The sequence below is a fragment of the Ursus americanus genome, chromosome 25 (genome assembly GCF_024610735.1).
Source record: "Ursus americanus isolate L20-20 chromosome 25, mUrsAme1.1.p, whole genome shotgun sequence".
In the NCBI taxonomy this organism is placed as follows: Eukaryota; Metazoa; Chordata; class Mammalia; order Carnivora; family Ursidae; genus Ursus; species Ursus americanus.
In genome coordinates, this window is record NC_142151.1 from 12,821,480 (window position 1) to 12,840,479 (window position 19,000).

At 46.6% G+C, this 19,000-nt stretch overlaps 1 protein-coding gene across 4 annotated transcripts in view; it reads left to right on the forward strand.

The window, feature by feature from the left end:
- Positions 1-19,000, forward strand: part of ETV6 (ETS variant transcription factor 6) — a 235,683-nt gene that overhangs the window by 167,735 nt on the left and 48,948 nt on the right. For all 4 annotated transcript variants that reach the window (XM_087855641.1, XM_045781500.2, XM_045781501.2 and 1 more), the window contains one exon: positions 17,631-17,795. In XM_087855641.1, the coding sequence (XP_087711767.1) occupies positions 17,732-17,795 (64 nt within the window). In that variant the 5' untranslated portion in view covers positions 17,631-17,731. The remainder of the gene's footprint in view (positions 1-17,630; positions 17,796-19,000) is intronic.

Genomic DNA, 19,000 nt, shown 5'->3' on the forward strand with positions numbered 1-19,000 from the left:
TGGTTGGACAGGTGATAGCACGAGGGCATCTGGGGGGACAGATCCAGTCTGCTGTGCCCATAAAGCATCGCCCCTCCCCTGCTGTAAACGCATGTTCCCCTGCCTTTCTGAGTTCTGTCCTACTGGAACCACTCAGTTTCCCACACCGGTTTTGCTCTCTCGTGTGTCCGGGGCTTTGTATCTGCTGTTCCCTCTGCCAGCAAAGTTGTGACCCCATCCTTGAATTCAGAAAGTCATCCCTGGCCTTGCTGTAATGCACTGGCCTGTCAGGGTCTCTTTAGGGTCCTTGTTCGCCATCAGACTTGAAAACCCAGTGTCCCTCCTGCACCTTGTACAAGATGCAATCCATAATGGGTGCCTGATTGGTCGGGTAGGTGGGCGAGTGGGTGGAGGGATGGAGAGATGGACAGATGAGCTCTCAGCACCGTGAGACCAAGCTGTGTTTTGATGGCAATGATGGGAATTCCCCTGGAACACTGCCAGGTGAGATGATCACCCCAGACCGAAATGAAAGAAACGGCAGATGTCAGGAAGTTTTCGTGTTCATCCTGGCGTGTGCATTAGAACACTCCGGCGCAGCACCCCCACCTTCCCCGCTTCCCGCACACTCTCCCCACCTTCCTACCCCAGTTCTGGCTCCTGGCCGTGTTAATCTGTAGCACCAGTGAACGTATACCCTCTATTCCACACATCCAGGTCTGTAGGGGAAGTTTTGGTTGTAAAACCGGAAGAGTGTTTAACCCAGTGACGTGCTGCGAGCTTGCCTTCCGCGGGCCTCCAGGTCTGCCAAAACCATCAGGCCTCATTATGTAGGAAGCTGCCTCAGCCAGGCATTACTAATTTGGGCATTACTAATTCGGATGCCTATTCAGGCAAATGAGCAATGAATGTAAAGTGCTTTTGTCAGTGAATTGCAAGTGAAGACTGGGGGCGGGGGGGGGGGGGGCGGCGAGTAAAGGGAAGGTGATAGAATGTTTTGAGTTTTTGCTTCATTTCCAGAAAGGACAGTCACTGCTTCCTGGAAGCGGCACTTGGCAATGAACATGGGGAATAGGAAAGATTTATTTCCCTTTGCCAGAGCTCAATAATTCAGCTTGAGTATTTCAAATCGATCCATTTCTTGCAAAGTTTCCAAGGGCTGCATTAAAAAAAGCCACTTTGAAAAATGCTCACCGTGTGGCAGCATCCTTTGATGAGACCGGGGTGTCAGGGATGAGCCGGGTCTTCCAAACAGACACGACTCTCCTGAGAAAGGAGGCTTTTAGAAGCAGGAAAGGCGGGTTCGAGCTGACAGCAAGACCAGCAGCACGTGTAGAGGCTCTGGAGCTGTAGGCATCATTGCTCTGGGGGCTCTTCCTGAGATGAGCGGCAGACTCGCTCCTCCTCGGGCTTGTGTGGGGAATCTGCGACTAACACACGACTCCCTATTTCCTCGAGCTGCAGTTTGTCACTGAGCATGGGTTGGGGGGGCTTACCTGGGGAGATCGTCGCCATGATCTAGGAGTACTGAGATGTGCAGTCACATTTTTGTGCATTTTTTTTTAATTCCATAGTTCTGACATGTGTCAGTCTTGACTTTTTGTGGGAGGTGTGGAAGGACGGTTGTGAAAGGTTGGGTGTCCTTTTGCTGTTGTCGCGGCTGTTTTAGTCTCCATTAGAAGTTTCTTCCATTTGGAAGTTTTGTGTTCACTAGAATAGTTCTTCAGTCCTTTCGGTGGAAGAAGCCATGCTCGGGTCATGGTCTTGGGGTCATCAGATTAAGCTCCGCATCAGGCTCCACAATTGGCAAGGAGTCTACTCGGGATTCTCTCTCTCCCTCTTTCTCTGCACCTCCTCCCCAAATAGATAAATTAATTTACAAAAAAGAAAGAAAGGAAGAAGCCATATATTCTGTCCCTTTCCATTGCCCATGGAGGCTATAGTCATTTGATCGCGTCTTCGCTCCGAATCCTTTTTTTTTTTTTTTTAAGATTTTATTTATTTATTTGACACAGAGAGAGACACAGCCAGTGAGAGAGGGAACACAAGCAAGGGGAGTGGGAGAGGAAGAAGCAGGCTCCCAGCAGAGGAGCCTGATGTGGGGCTCGATCCCAGGACCCTGGATCACACACTGGGCCAAAGGCAGACGCTTAATGACTGAGCCACCCAGGCGCCCCCTGAATCCTCTCTCTCTCTTTTTTTTTTTTTATTTTAAGATTTTATTTATTTATGTGACAGAGAGACAGCCAGCGAGAGAGGGAACACAGCAGGGGGAGTGGGAGAGGAAGAAGCAGGCTCCCAGCGGAGGAGCCCGATGTGGGACTCGATCCCGGAACACCGGGATCACGCCCTGAGCCAAAGGCAGACGCTTAACGACTGCGCTACCCAGGCGCCCCGAATCCTCTTTCTTTGGGCTGTGACTCCCTTTGGTGTGGCCAGAAACCCCTCAGAGTAATGACCACACTTCTTTCACTTACTGCCACGAAACCCGGCAAGGGTTCATCCAGAGACATAAGAAAACAGGTGCTCTCTTTTATGAGATACCAGAGGGATGCTGTCCTTGCAAACCTGAAGCATTCTTGGACAGTCTGGGAAGATGGCATGGGAGCCATGTCAGAGTCAAACGCTCGGAACTCACAGGCAAGAGCAGAGCAACTCCAGAGCACAGCCAAAGCCCGTGGACCTGAGCGGAACTGCTGACACGCTAGCCCCATGATCCAGTGGGGCTTTGACGGACATTACAACAGGAAAAGCCCAGAGCAGCCAAGAGGTGCTCACTGGGAATCGTGGAGGGCCATCTTGAGAGGAACAGCTGAACGTGAGGATCATTTCACTGAATCCAAGAACAATGCTTGCACATGGCCTGGGGCGAGGCCTACAGGGTCTAGAGCGTTCTAGTCTCTGTGAACTCAGGAACTCACCAGCCAGGTCCTCCTTCCAGGACCACCCCCACGCTGTGGGAGTGCGAGCAAGTTGAATAGGAGAGGGACAACAGAGACAGGAAAAAAGGTCCCCGAAAGGAGACAGAAGAAGGAAATTTCCACCAACCAGCTGCCGTATATTTGAACACGCAGCAACACAACAGAAGAGAGAGCTTTGTCAAGTTGGAACACGCCTTGTTCTAAAAGGTCAGGAACGCTCATTTCACATGAAAACGAGCAACAGAGAAGTAGTGAGGTCAAATCCCACACAAGGTTTTTATCAGATGAAAGTTAAGAAGCAGAATAGGACTCCTGAAGAGAGCATGTCAAAGAGCCATGCTTCAGAACCATCCGGAGCTGTAACCCGCCATCCAGATGAGCTGAAATTTGTTAAGAAAATGACATAGGGGCGCCTGGGTGGCACAGCGGTTAAGTGTCTGCCTTCGGCTCAGGGCGTGATCCTGGCGTTGTGGGATCGAGCCCCACATCAGGCTCTTCCGCTATGAGCCTGCTTCTTCCTCTCCCACTCCCCCTGCTTGTGTTCCCTCTCTCGCTGGCTGTCTCTATCTCTGTCAAATAAATAAATAAAATCTTTTAAAAAAAAGAAAAAAAGAAAAGAAAATGACATAAAATATGGGGGGGAGGGGAACAATATGAATTAGAATTAGGAAAACTTAGAAATGAAATGCCAGAACTCAGGAAACTAAATGAAAAAAAAGTTAAAATGAAAGAAATTAAAAACGAAAGAAAAATCACTTCAGAAATGAAGAGCAAACTAGTAGGAATAAGATATACAAAAGGCAATGTTTAAGAGAAACAGAAGGTGGAAAACCGGAAAGTTTTTTAAGAGCCAAAAGAAATAAGAGTGATTTTTGAGAATTCAAGAGGAAGTGACAAATATTGAAGAGAGACAGGGAAATCTCAGCATGTGGGTATTAGGAGCTTGTGAGGAAGGAAACCAAACAGACTCCTGTCTGTATCACTCCAGGCTCTGCCTCTGTGTTCACACGGCCTTCTCTTCTGTGCCCCCCCCCTCGCCCCCATGTTCTCTCATAATGACACTTGTCATTAGACTTAGGTCCCACCCGAATAATCCAGGATGATCTCATCTCGAGATCCTTAACTCAATGATATCTGCAAAGATCTTTTTAAAAATAAGGTCACATTGGCAGGTTCCAGGGATTATGACATGGACATACCTTTTGGGGGGACACCACCGAACCCCCTACAGTTGCTGTGCCCGTGGGCAACAGACACAGGATTTGAATTTTATTTTATAATAAAGGAGCTAAAGGCAAATTGTAACGTTTCCAGCAAATGAGCAGTTCTTGCCAAGACACAGAAGTAGACGGCATGCTTTCTAAGTAGCAGGACAATAGGAGGTCAGCGTGCCCCCCCACTGCAGGCCTCACCGGCTCACGCTCTGCCCGGCCTCGGCGGAGCGTCCGTGCGCTGTGTGAATGAACAGTACTTGGGCCATCAGGGATGCACCGCTCATTCCGCTCAGCTGTTTTGCTCGAGCCAAAGTTAACAGACGCAGCCGTGTCAGCAGAAGTCAGGGCGCTCACATCTGTCTGTGTTGTAAACGCTCACCCCTTTCCCAGCGCAGCAGTGGAAGTCCCTCTGAAAGTCATACCTCATAAACATCGGTAGGTGGAAGTGAACAAAATCTCCTTCCCTTCGGAGCCTCTACCGTTCTGCCTCCTGGCTGCTCCAGACCCCCACTGTCCTTCAGACGCGAGGGTCCTCTCGCTCATGCTCTGATGGCCTCCTCTGACTGCCCAGCCGAGCCCAGGTGTAAACGGGTTATATTGAGATAGGGTATTCCCTCCACCAGCCTCCCCTTCCTCTTCATGCCTTCATCCAAAGAAGGGAGTAATCCACAACTGCGGACAAGACAGACGACTGAGCCAAAGAGAAGGATATGTGGCAGCAGGAGAGAGACTCCCTTTGGCCACGGAGCGTGTCTGCTGTTCTGGACGGCGGCGTGGGGTTGCTTTTGCTGTGTTTTTTCATTTTCCTGACTCCCCAGTGACCATGGTAAGCCCTGAAAACCAGGGGATTAGTAACCTTCACAACTCAGGTACCAGGGAATTTAGCTGGTGAGAAGAAAGATTACTGCTTTTTTAATGGATCAGTGTGCAACAGCCATTTCCCTGCGTCGGTCCTCAGCACAGAAGCAACAAGGGGAGGAGAAGTGGGGAGGAGGCTGTGACACGCATGTACACACACACACACTCACGGACACGCACACAAACGCTACACCGTTCTCTTTAAATAGAAGCGGCTTTCCCAAGTTTGATTTTTGTCGTTTCCCGAGGTGCCCGCAATGCAGTTGACATGATTTCCTCCTGCCTCTGTTGCCCTGTCAGGCTGCCCCTCCTCATGCCCTTTCAGCTTCGGCTCAGGCAGCCTGGTGAAGGAGAGCTGATGGGGCCCCAAAAGGCAGCCAGTGGGGCCTGTGAAACACTCCGAATCACTCTCCAAAGTGTCAGGGAAGAGGCAAAGGAAGAAAGGGGGGAGGGGGAGGGAGAGGGAGAGTTCCCCTTAAAAGAGGACATTTTCCAGAAAAGCTTTGTCTTACAAGTGCGTTAGGTGGCTTGAACCCTGGTCACATCTGCCTTTTGGGCGGAGGATGTGTTTTCTGAGGCCTGTGGAGTGAGTGTTGTTAAAGTTAAACACTTCTTTCAGGCTCCCCTTTCCTGGCTCCTCCCCTCCCCTGGCCCCCTCCCTCCCAGCCTCCTGTTCACCCCACAGGACTCAGGGATAATAGGGACTGTCTCCATCCTGAGAAAAGGCAGCCTGCTTGTTTAAGTTTCCTTGGAATAAAGAGAACCCGGGCGGGAAGGGACCAGGCGCAGCTGACCGCACAAAGGAAAGCCTCTCCCATGCCAGTGATGGGGCAGATCAGGCCCTGTCCGGAATGAGAATGAGTTCTGCTCTTGTTACACTTTGCAAAGGAATGCTCTGTGGACTGTGGCCTGCACAAGAGATGATCCTGTGTGGTTTAGAAGAGCAGGAGCGGGAGAGAAAGGATATGCATTCTTCTTTATTCAGACACCCGCAGTAGGTCATCTGTGCTGTGTGGGTCATGCAAATCCAACGAGGTCCTTCTGTTCTCCGCACGCCCCCGTTTCCACTGCCGAGGAGAAGGCCTTCTTGCACCAGCTTTTCCCGGCAGTTCCAGTCTGCCCCCAAATCTATTTGAGGAGCACTTCAACTCTTAATATCTATGTTCTCACATTTTTTCCTCTTAAAAATAGACTCAGGTACATAAATATCAGCAAAATTGAAAATAAAGTGTATCTTTCTGCCCGGCAGTGTGAGGAATGCTGCCCTTAATTGTCTCTTTCCTGCAGAAATCCTTCTTTCAATCACATCTCTTCTTCAATAGAGTCTCTGCTATCCCAGGTGCCTCACTGTTCATAAATTAAGATAATTCGCAATGATTACTCTTCACCAGTATGCATAAAAACTTGCAGTATGTTAGCAATAGTTTCTAAAATACCTGAGGAGGGGCGCCTGGGTGGCACAGCGGTTAAGCGTCTGCCTTCAGCTCAGGGCGTGATCCCAGCGTTCTGGGATCGAGCCCCACATCAGGCTCCTGCGCTATGAGCCTGCTTCTTCCTCTCCCACTCCCCCTGCTTGTGTTCCCTCTCTCGCTGGCTGTCTCTATCTCTGTCTAATAAATAAATAAAATCTTTTAAAAAAATTAAAATAAAATAAAATACCTGAGGAAGGGGCATTCCATATTCAAGGTCAGGCGTGTGCATTTCGTAAGGAAGTGACCCCCCCCCCAGAGTTGCCTTTCCTCATTCCATTGCCCCCCCCCCACACACACACACACTTCGGAGTGAGACCAGGGCATCCTTCCTGCCTCTCTTCTCTTTCCTCCCCAAGATATCAGGAGCGATGTATGTGTGTTTCTCTTCTCACACCTAAATTGGTTCTTACCTGAATTGCCAGTACCTATCGTCAGGCCCGTTTGCACACGCGAGGCTGAAAAATACTAACCCGATTCTCCAAGGGTCCCTAGATAAACTTGAGGTAGTCTATAAATTTCAAAATTGCGGGCAAATATTTGGGTGCATGTGCCTGTGCATTTCGAAAGAGGGTCTGTAGCTCTCACTGAACTCTCAGAGGGGTCCGTTATCTCTGAAACGTAAGAAGTATGGCTCTAATCTGTGCCCCCTCTCCATTGTCACTACCCACTCAGTCATCTCTCTTTTCAATAGACCTTTAGTTAAAATGTTGATATTTTGTTCATCGTGGATTTTTTGCATTCATTCTGATTTTTTCAATAATGCATTCAAATATTATTATTTACCCCAAAATCTATGTTATTATTTTTCATACTTACTAAGTTTGGGGGACTGCCTTAAATTCTGCACCTGAAGTGAGTGCTTCACTTGCTTCACCCTAGTCCAGGACCTAAGTGGGCCCCTAATCTCACCTTTCTTCTCCAGTCTCTCATCTGTTCCAGTCCCTCCTCTACATCTCTTCCCAAGCCATTTTCCCAACCTGCGATGCACACTGATGATGCCGGTCCCCTCCTTGAAGCTCTGTGCTGGCCCCACAGCTCCTGCCATAGCCTTCACACAGCCTGCGAGAACCCTTGCTGTAGTTTCTGAAGCCCCGGTGAGCTGCAGAAAATACTTCAGTCTCCTGGAGTGGTGTGGCAAAGTACAGCTAATCTATCCAGTCTCGGTCCTACCCAGCCCCCCAGCATGCACTGAGCCCTTTCCGTGTACCAGACCAGTCTTTATATGGATTATCTCGTTTCATACTCAGATTTGTCCAAGGAGATGAATACTGTTCTTGGCCTCATTTCACTTCTGGGGAAACAGGTTCAGAGATGTAACTTACCCAAAACCATTGAGCTACTAGGTGGAGGACCAGTATTTGAATGTAGGACTGAGTCCAAAACCCAAGTTTTTATCCAAAATATTCCATGCCTCTCACCATGTTGGGCTTGCTGCCCAAAAGCAGAAAGGGCAAGGCCTCTTAAGTCATGTTTGTGAGGATGAGTGGGGCTCTGGGCCAGTTTTGCCGTCAACAGGTTTGCTGATAACCTCTTTTGTGGATAAAACTGAGTGAAAGCCAAAAAAACTCCACAAAATGAAGTCTATGAGAAAAAATGTTCAAGGGAATCAAATATGACTTTGGATCTAAACATGAACGTATAGTATTCTTGCTCTTGGGATTTGGGCCAAAAGACGTTAAGTAGAACCTTCTAACCTCTACTCGAATACTCAGTGCTGAGAAACAGGGTAACCTTGAGGACAAAAATAGTAAATGTTTTGGAACTTCTAATTCCCTAGTGACAGAATTTGTGTGCTGAAAGCAGTTTTGGTCAAATAGCAACTCCAAGGTGAAAGGCAGACCCAGAGAAATGAGGATGTCGGGCTTGTCAGAATTACCTCCAAGATCAAGACCAGTTTGGGAGCCTGGAGGACTGGCCGTCAGGGAGGGAGGGGAGTCAGAAAAGGCTCCTGGAAAGTGCTCTGGGAAGCAGCTTGGAGGGCTGTGATGATTCTTGGTTTTACTTTGGAGGGTTTATTCTAAGGTAAACCCTGCCTGCCACAACTGCCTTTGCAGAGGGCAGAGGGGGCCCTCTGGGCACTGCTCGAAGTTCTGGATCTACAGCTAAATCAAACCTGCCATGAGAAGTTGAGGTTTTGATTAATTATCCCTAATGCCCTTGCATTGTTACTGTGCATTGCAGAGCGCAAGGGATTTTTATATCCATTATTACATCTTTTGACCCAGACGAAGTTCACTGGACTGATACAGAAACCCTGGGGCTGGACTTCTGGTCCTACGCCCATTGTGACCTTGAGAAAGTCCCTCTATGTCTCTGAGCTTCCATCTGTCAGCAGGTGCACTTGTGCCAGGCGTAACTCCCGCATAGAATAGTTGTGGGATGCCACGGATGTGGCAGCGTATGGCGATAGCAAGGAACTGTACAAAGCTGACGTCGCCGACCTGATGAGAATGGTGGCGGGTGGGAGAGGGGTGGCAGTTGCAGGCTCCAGAGCTGGCCTACAGGTGGATTGGGGATCTTTGTGCAGTCTGCCGTCACTGGGGAACCGTTGCGTGCCAAGCGTGATGTGAGAAGCACTGAGCAATCCCCATCAGCTCCATGCATGCATGTTTTAATTCTTAACAGATGCACCTAACAATTAGCAGTTTTATCTCTCAGAAGGTGGAAGAAACAATGAGGGGCGCTATGAATCTGGCCTCAGGTCTGACGAACAAAGAATCGTTTGGCAGAGTAGAAATGATGGAAACTTCTGGTGAGAATGAAAACATCATCCCAGTGTTGGAAAAGGAAATGCAAGACATGATCAGGTGTGTTTTCAGACATTCAGAGGAGAAGTACCTGTGGTCTCCTGATCCACAGTGCTCACATGCAAGTCAGAAGAGTCAGGGTGCTTTTGAAAGTGAACTTCTGGGGGCGCCTATGTGACTCAGTCGGTTCTGGTTCTGAGCCTGGGTGGCTCAGTGGCGAAGCGTCTGACTCTTGATTTCGGCTCAGGTCGTGATCTCACATCATGTCACATCAGGCTCTATGCTCAGTGGGGAGTCTGCTTGAAATTCTCTCTCTGCCTCTCCCTCTGCTCTCTCTCAAATAAATCAATCTTGAAAAAAAGAGAAAGAAAAAGAAAATGAACTTCTGACATATGAGCTGCACAGGGCACTTACTGGGACAAGAGGGGAGGAAGGCAACTGAAGAAGTTGATGAGGCTGTATTGGAGACATTCTCGGGGAACTCAAATTTTAAATAGGTTTTTTTAAAATATAAAATTAATGTGTGCTTAATATAAAGAATTGGGAAATAAAAAGTAAAAAGGAGACAGTAAGCATCACCTGTAATTCCACAGAGTGACAGTTGGCTACTAATATTTTTATGTTTCCTGGGGCGCTTAGGTGGCTCAGTCGGTTAAACGTCTGCCTTCGGCTCAGGTCATGACCCCAGGGTCCTGGGATCGAGCCCCATGTCGGGCTCCCTGCTCAGCGGGGAGTCTGCTTCTCCGTCTCACTCTGCGTTTCCCCCCTGCTCGTGTTCTCTCTCATGCTCTGCTCTCTCTCTCTCTCAAATAAATAAATAAAATCTTAAAAAAAAATAATATCTTTATGTTTCCTGGTGATATTTTTCTGTGCATTGTTTGAGATTATCATACATACATGCACATGCTATTGGTGTTCTTGCATAGGAATAGGTACTCTTTATAAATATTTTGTGATGGGCTGCATAATTTTCTATCAGAGATATTGTCCATGGTTTGCTTAAGTAGTCCTTTTTATTTTATTTAAGTAAAAATAACACTGCAATGAACATCTTTGTGCATGAACGATTTCTCTAAATCCTAAGTTGCTTTTTTAAGGTAGATTCTCAGAAGTTAACATTTACAGGGCTCTTAAATTACCACCAAGTTGTTTGCTAGAAAGATCATGCCAGTTTATCTGCCCGCCTAATAAGCTCAAATTTTAAGAAGATGTGTATTGTAGATGGAAGAAAAACTTAATGAAAAGAAAAATGTACAAGAGCCACATTTAGACCTAGAAGGCTAATAACTAAGTGAGCTGAAAATTCACTGTGGAAGCTGCTTGAGGAAACAGTGAGTGTCGTAGGTGGTTTAGGAATAAGGACAGTATCAGGGCTCCTGGGTGGCTCAGTCCATTAAGGATCCGACTCTTGGTTTTGGCTCAGGTCATGATCTCAGGGTCATGGGATTGAGCCCCACATTGGGCTCTGTGCTCAGCAGGGAGCCTACTTGAGATTCTCTCTCTTCCTCTGCCCTTCCCCCCCATTCTCTCTCACTCTCTCTCTCAAATAAATAAATCTTTAAAAGAAAAGAATAAGCACAGTATCAGCACGCTGATTGGGGCGGATGGAGTGACATTGACAAGTGGCAAAGAGAAAACCAAACTATTCCACTTCTCCCTTTCTTCTCTCTCTTGCATCAAGGAGGATGATTGTCAGACTGAAACAAGTATTGCAAACACTGACATAAGGGAATTAAAGCCCAAGATGGGAGAATTGATGTAAAAGTGAATCTGAGTGGTTCTAAATAAATTCAAGGCCCTTGGCCCAGACAAACAACATGGGAGAATGCAGAACTTACAAGGGTGAGCTCACTGCAGGCCACTACGGCGATCCCTGAGGGTCGTAGGAACTGGAAGAGGTACCGAAAGAAAGAATGTGAACCACTGTTCACCTGATCATTCAGAATCGAAAAGGAAAAGAGAGTGTAGGCACAGACTAAAAACAGCGAGCGGGATCCGACTTCCAGATGAAATTCAGGACAGATTTTGAAACATACATGTTGTGAGCACTTAGGAGCGAGTTGTCCCTTCAGAGCCAAGCACCCGCTCCTTGTCTTCTCCCTCTAGCCTCCTCAGTAAGGCTGTAGTTACATATTTATGGACATGGAGAAAGCATTTCATTGAATTTTAGATGGGTGTCTTTTCGGCAGAGCTTGAAAAATGTAATCCAACTACCAGAGTATTTACATGGGTTGATCTTTGAACACTTGTGCCCAAAAGGTGCCAATAACTTGATCAGCACCCATCTGCAAGGAGGTGGCTGGTAGGTCGCCGGAGTGCTCCCATCCCAGCCCTCACCTCATCAGCATTTTGTCAGGAACCCGTTGAGGGTGAAGAATGCTTATCAAAGCTGCAAATGACATGACGCTGTAAAGTATGGTTGTTACTAGAAATAGAACCCAGTCTGGAGAGACTGCAGGGCGCTGGAATGATGATAAAAAATAACAAGATGAAATCTAATATTGATTGACATGCATCCGTATGGTTGGGTTCCAAACACCAGCTATGTATGTGCCAGGAAGGGCAAGTAAAAATGACAACAGTAGAAAGAGTAGCTAATATTTATTAGATACTAGTTATGGCCTCTTCACATCTGATGAGCACATCATCCGGGTTTCAGTGATACTTACTCATGGGTTGAAAATTGTCCCCATTTTTCGGTTGAGGCAAGTGAGATACAGAGAGGTTGAGTAACTTGTCTGAGGTCACACAGCTGGGAAATAATATGCCGGTGCTCAGTGCCTGCATATCCACTGTGGAAATTCACACAACCACTGAAACGGTTCCCTCGCTCTTTTTTAAATCAGGACTTTAATTTGATATCCTGCCAAAACACTGGGTAAGCTTAGACAGAGAGGTAGGTGGTTAGTAATATGGACTTTGAGCCAAGCCAGCTGGCTTGTCCGTTTCCTGGCTGTGTGACTTTGGCCGAGTCAGTTCACATCCCTGTGTTCCAGTTTTCTCCTTTGTAAGTTGAGCTAGTGATTGTTTCTGTCGTATAGTATTGCTCTAGGGATTCCGTGAGTTCTGTGCAGAGAGCACTGGGAACAGTGCCTGGCACACAGTAAGCTCTTGTAAGGATTTGCTGTTACTATGAGGTACTTGAGAAGGAGTGTGGCAGCGTTTTAAGAGTTGGGACTGTGGAGCCAGACCATCTGGGTTTGAATCCTAGCGCCACCATGTCCGGTTATGTGTGCCGCAGTTTTTGCTCATCTATAAAATGAGAATAAGAATCTTTGTAGAAAATATTCAGTCTAAGTGCCCGGTGATTGTTAGCTGCTGTTATCAGTAGACGTGTATTGTCCAGAGGAAGAAAGGTTCTGGTCCTGCCCCCGGTACTATGTTTAGGGATGGGAGCTGACTCTGCTCTCTGGAGGAGGTGGGCGGGTTGGTGAGGGTCTAAAAACTGCAGCAGAGAAGTTCTGTTTGGACCAGTTTAGGACATTTAATCTGAAGGCAGGATGACTAAGCAAGGAAGTGATAACTTTCCTCATTCATGTCAAGGGTTGCAGAAGTGTTCTGTGTCATTGAGTCAAGTTATGACACCGCATGGGAGGCTGGAAACAAGGAACCTGGGCCAGCTTCATCGTGGTTCAGCCTCTTGACTTGTCCCGGCTTCAGTTTCCTAATGAGTAAAGATGGGTGGGAGTTGGCCTAGATCATCTCTGGGGTGTCTTCTTCTCTTTTACAATGCTATCCTGTAAGCCGCAGAATCTGCATCAAAATCCCATTTACACAGAGAGTTTGGGACAAAGGGTGTTTTGATGAATGTATATTGTAGCAAAAGACCTTGAACTGAGTATCGTTCAAACCAGTGCCATCATCTCGTGACTCCGAGCCCCCGTTTCCTCCTTGTTAAACTGAAATGAGAACATGATGGATTTCACGGAGCTTTTGAGAGAATCACGTGAGGTCATCTATGTGAAAGCACCTAGTCAAAATGTCGTGTTTATTATTGCTTTAGCCGGTTTATAACTTTTCCAAGAATCAGAATAGACGAAAACCCTCTTAAGCACCGCACTCTACTTAAAATAACTTAATCTGTTTTCCGAGACTCAGAAGATCATCCAGGAAGTTACAAAATCTCAGGGTCATCATCGTGAGCAGGGAGTAGTTCGGTAGAAAAAAGGTCCTGGCTGTTTGTATTCTTTGATTTTTCGGATTCAGATGAAGTGGGAGGATGTTGACTATGTTAAACCCAGAAAGGAATAGAGATCACGTACTCTAAGCCCCTCATTTTACAGAGGAAGCCACTGAGCCAGAGAGAAACTGCCTCAAATCAGCTGTTAACTAATGGGAGCTGTGGGGGTTAAATCCAGGTTCCTGACTCCTAGTGCGCTTGTCATCACTAATCCAAACATAACTCAGAAAGCTTGAAATCAGGCTAAGAATGTACTGATGAAAGTGGCTGCTGCTTTGACCATGGAATGGAAGAAATATTAGAAGGAAATTTAGGGCCTGGGTGTGTCATTGAGGGGTATGACACCATGAATTTCACTTGACCCACTTGGAAAAAAAAAACACAGTAGAATTCTTAGGAATTTTTCTTAATCACAGCAGTTCATTTCTTCTGTATAAAATTCTTCTCCAATATGCTTTGAAATGAATTGACATTAAAAATGCAGGTCTTAGTATGGCTCTCGTGGGTTTATGATGTGCACGGGGAGTAGTGTAACAGAGGTGCAGAACAATGGTCTCTCTCTTCCTTTTACTAATGATTAGTAATATCTGTATTATCCAGCTTTGCTGAGTTAAAGTCACGGGATATAACTGTAAAGGCGGTTCTGTTTGATACCTTCTCCCTCATCTTGCCCGTGCGGCTTCTGTTACACTAGCAGCTGTGAGCCACGTCAAGTGTCAAGGCCAGAGCCCGTGAGCAGTGAGTAGCCAGTGAGGGCGGCACTTTATTCCTGGATGTGTTCAAAGCAGAGGGCCACCTACACCTCCCTTCTCTTCCCATTTATAAATCTACTTCTCCAGGGATATACAGATTTTTTTGCCGTATTTTTAGTCTGTTGATAACTTGAGAAAGCCTCCAAGGATCAAAGTCTGGGATGGGGAGGATTCAGGTCACTCAGTCTTTTCTGAATCCCTAATAGATGCTGAAAGTCAATCTGAATTCTGACTCTGGGTGGGAAATGTGTGCATAAGCATAGCATGAGGGATAAGAGCACAGACTCTGAAACCGGCCTGCCTGGGTTTGCATCTCAGCCCCTCTTGTTACCCTGGCCATATGACCTTGGGCAAATCCCTTCGATGCACCGAGCCCGAGTTCCCTGATCTCATGGGATTGTTGTGAGCATGCGGTTAAATGAACTTATATTTATAAAGTGCTTACAGGAGTGCTGGATGATAGATATGCTTAATAAATGACTATTAAGCAAATTAAATGGTCCTAATTAGACTTGCCTCTGGGTCCAAGGCTCTATTCCATTTAGATGCTGTAACTCCCAGGCCTTAAGGCTGTTAGGTTCGAGGAAGGGGGGCTTCCTTTTCCTCAGTCGTTCTAGTGAATTAAAGAGGAAACAGCAGCAGGACTTGACTTTGAGTGCTGTAGTTTCTCAAGCCTCTTTCCAGAAGCTCGGTGAATGTGTCTACCTTCTCTTTATGCTAAGGGAAGAGTAGTGTCTCTGTCCTGGGTGGCCTCAAGCGGGCAGCTTGGTCTGCTGGGGTCACTTTGGTAAACCTGCTAGGATTATCATGGTATCCCCTGGACTGCCCGTGACTCGATGGGTCCCTTTTGCACACAGCCCAGAGCACTCCTGTTGGTTCCCCGGGAGGGGGTTTCCACAGTGGCTCCGCTTGGCTTCGGGGACGGGGCTGTGGGAGACATTAATGGGAAGTGAAAAGAGAAACTGTCGCCCTTCACCAGCAGGGCTGTTGGGAGTGTGTGACTCTTCTTGTATTTAGGGAAAAGATTACTCATGAGTATTTTCTTCCATAGAATATAAAGAACCTCAAATTACTGCTTGTGTCCCCCACCCCCTTCTCACCCGCCTCCCTCCGGTTCAGTGAGTCCTCTGTGTTTTACTCTCATTGCCCCTGCCGAGTGGGACTCGGTTCTGTGTTTGCTCCGGCACTCACACCTCCAATAAGCTCCCCCGTTGTTTTTCCTGTTTCTGCCTGAGCATCTTCTCGTGGTCCACCTACGACCACGGCTTCTTCCTAGGCCAAGCTTGACCGGAACCTCGCACTTGGCCCCCAGTGTCTGGTTGTTCCCACGCCGTTCGTGTGAGGGAGAGGAAGGGGAAAGGGCCTAGTAGCAAGTCACTAATCACCGTGCTGTTCCTGTGCGAAGGTGACACCACTGACGATAGGAAGGAAACGTTAAGGTTTTTTACCGGTTCAAAAGTGGAGATTTTGAAGTGCAGAGCCATCCTTACTACCACTCCCATTTCGTTGGGATTCCAGAAATGTGTTTTCAAGGTCGTTGGAAAGAGTGGGGGCACCTTCTGTACCCAAGGACCGTTTTTAATAGGCATTACTTCTTGGCACATGTAAGAGTCGGAAACAGAACTTTGAGCTGTGTTTTATTCTCAAGATCGTAGAACAGTAGCATACTACACATCCTTATTTTGTGATGCCACTTTTTTTTCCATGTAAAATTATTGAACATACAAAACAAGAAAAAGAACTCTTAAATGCCCATCTCTGATTAGGCCAGCCTACTGATGCCCCACACGACAGCCTACTTTAGAAAGGACTTCCCCAGAGCTCAAGGAAGCCAGCTACCATCCTTCAGAGCTAGACTTTGCAAAGGAGCCACCTGGAAGACAGAGCCAGTAGTCATGCCCAGAGGCCCTGGACCTTCTCCAAGGGATTGAGCTGTTCATTCCCTGGTCCACTAGGGAGGAAAAGCAGCCCATCCAAGTAGACCAGACAGTTCTTTGTGATGCTTAAGGATGAAGAGGTGACTCTTTCCATGATGAAGCTGAAGCGCACTTTTATAGCACACCCGAGTCTCCTTAGCAAGTTTAAGTAACTTACTGGAGGAACTTACTGAAGCTCCTCGTAGCAAACCCTGATTCCATTATGCTTGAACTATTACTTCCTGCAATATAGTTTTAGAGAATGAAGCTCTGTGAAGCATCTAGCTTCTTGCAACCCATCCATTCTCATTTTGGTCTCAGGATTGCTTTCAGCTCTTAAGAATTATCGAAGACCCCAAAGACCTTCACTCATATGAATTATATCTATCTATATTTACCATATTGGAATTAAAACTGAGAATTTAAAAAAATACTTACTGAAAAATAGTAAGCTAAGCTTATATTAGCAAAAGTATATATTTATGAATATATCTTCCAAAACAAAAAAAAGTTAATGGGATAAGTGTCCTTGTGTTATATTTTTGCAAGTCCCTTTAATATGTGGCATCATAGAAGATGGCTGAGTTCTCATATCTGCTGCAATATCACATATGCAGCTTCTAGAAAATTCCACTATATACTCATGAATGAATGAGAGTGAAAAAAGGTCAATAACCTCTTAATATTGTTAGGAAAACAGTTTTGACTTCGTAGACACCCTGAAAAGTTCTTGTGATCCCCAGATCACACCTTGAGAACCACTGTTCTAAACCACTTAAATGATAATATCAAAGATTTCCCATAACAGCAAAATGAAATAAAAATATAGACTCACAGTCAGGCATCCAGAAAGATCCAGCTTGAGCTACCCTCTTAACCTAAGCTGCAGCCCTCCCTTTGGCCCACTTCTGGTCCTACGCAGAGTCCAAGTACCACCCCCGCCAGGAAGTTCTAACATCAAAAAAGTAGAATAAAAAGGCAAAAGACCTTTTATCCTTACTTTGCCCTCTCATTCCCAGAGGCTAGCCTGATAGTTTCCCAGAGGCTGAGTGCATTGTTCTTCCTGGAAGAAGTTTCAGGGAACACTTCATTATTTGGCAGCTCTCGAAGGTCAAGCCCAGCTCTGGAACATTCTCACTTCAAAAGGACAGTGGGTGACAGTCGGCTCAGCTGTGATTCTCAGGTCCCCTCCAAAGCACGTTGACATCTGCCATGACTCTGAGTCCCTTGGGCGTTTCAGGCCACTGAAGAGCCTCAGCTTTAGCGCATACCTGGAATCAAGACAGCCTAGGCAGCTGGGCAAGGAAGGGCAGGGCACTAAGACCTAGGGTCCACTGAAGACACAAGAAAGGATTTGTCTTCTCATTTTACCTCTAAGTAAATAGTTCATTGGATACCACACTTTGGCACTTAACAAATCTTGAGCTTTAACTTGACATTCAGAGTTGAACATAAGGGCTCTTCAGACGCGGAGACTCAATTTTATTAACCATTTGGAAAGCTTTTCCCTTTATTCCAACTGTCTAACTGACAAGACCTTCTTTTTTTCTCTTTCTCTCTCTCTCTTTCTGCCTCGCTCTCTCTCCAACAGGCTTGCAGCCAGTTTACTGGAGCAGGGATGACGTAGCCCAGTGGCTCAAGTGGGCTGAAAACGAGTTTTCTTTAAGGCCAATTGACAGCAACACGTTTGAAATGAATGGCAAAGCTCTCCTGCTGCTGACCAAAGAGGACTTTCGCTATCGATCTCCTCATTCAGGTGAGAGTCTGGACCCCTGACACGTGCTCAGCTGGGACAATCTGTTAGCCGTTGGTTGGTCTTTGCCAGCAGTCATCATGCCCAAGAAATCCCCACAGTAGGCCACCAGGAGCACAAAGACAATGACCTAAGCTTAAGAGAGGAAAGATCTTGCTGACATAAGTCAGTTTGAGGGGAAAAGAGGAAGAGTTTCCAGGTGAAGGGGAAACTTTGAAGGTTGGGAGAAGGAACCCACTTAGGACCTACAGACACTGGAGCTTAAGGGATCTCGCTGTGGCCATGAAATCAAGAAGAAAATGCATTCCAGCTCTTTCACTCTGCCTTGCTCCTGATTCTGAAACGTTTGAAAGATGCTTAGGAGTGAGTACAGGTGGTGAACTGCTCAGTGAAAACCAAAGACAGAAGAGGAAGGGGCATGAGTCCTGCTAAGGTAGCTGGAGTGGGAAGAAGAGACTTGAGGGAGCAGGAGGTAAGGAGGGGAAGAGGTGGAGATCCCAGGGGCTAAGGCAAGCTTAGAAATAAACTCAGAGGGCTTCAGGTGATCCCCTTGCAGTACTGAATTGTGAAGTATTGCATCTTGTAGCTTATAGAGATCCTGAAAAGTACACATGGAAAACTTCTCGGGTTCATCTAACTAGGCAGTTTTGTCAAAATAAGGGCTCCTAAGACTCCATGGGAAGATTCGATTCGGTAAAGAGCTTTAGTACCTGCAGAGTGTGTTGCTGACCTTAGGTAAGACTTCAATTATACTTTCTAATTTCATTTCTTAAACATTATGGATATTTAGCAGATAGTTATTTGGGAACTCCATATGTGAAAGGGGACCTTCAGTCTGGGGTTTATGCCTCTTGAGGGGCCAGTTAATTCAAATACCAACAGGCCATCCTTCTCTCGAGTCTCATTGTGGCCAATTTTAATGTGACTTGTCCGGGAGAGACTCTCTTTGTCTTGACAAAGGGCAAAGATCCTGCATAAGGTCTTGGCATGGTTCCAGCGACGTTCAACCCTTATTTACTCCTGGAGGCCTGCCAGAAGTTAATAAACTAACCGTCATGAGGAAACATCACCGTCACAGGGGGTGAGATAAGGATATAGAACAGTATCTCCCCTGCTTTTCCCAATTGCAGCAGACCGTTTATATGAGGAAATGATAAAGGGAAGTTTCCCCCAGAAGCAGAGATGTTATTGAAACTTGAAAATTTATT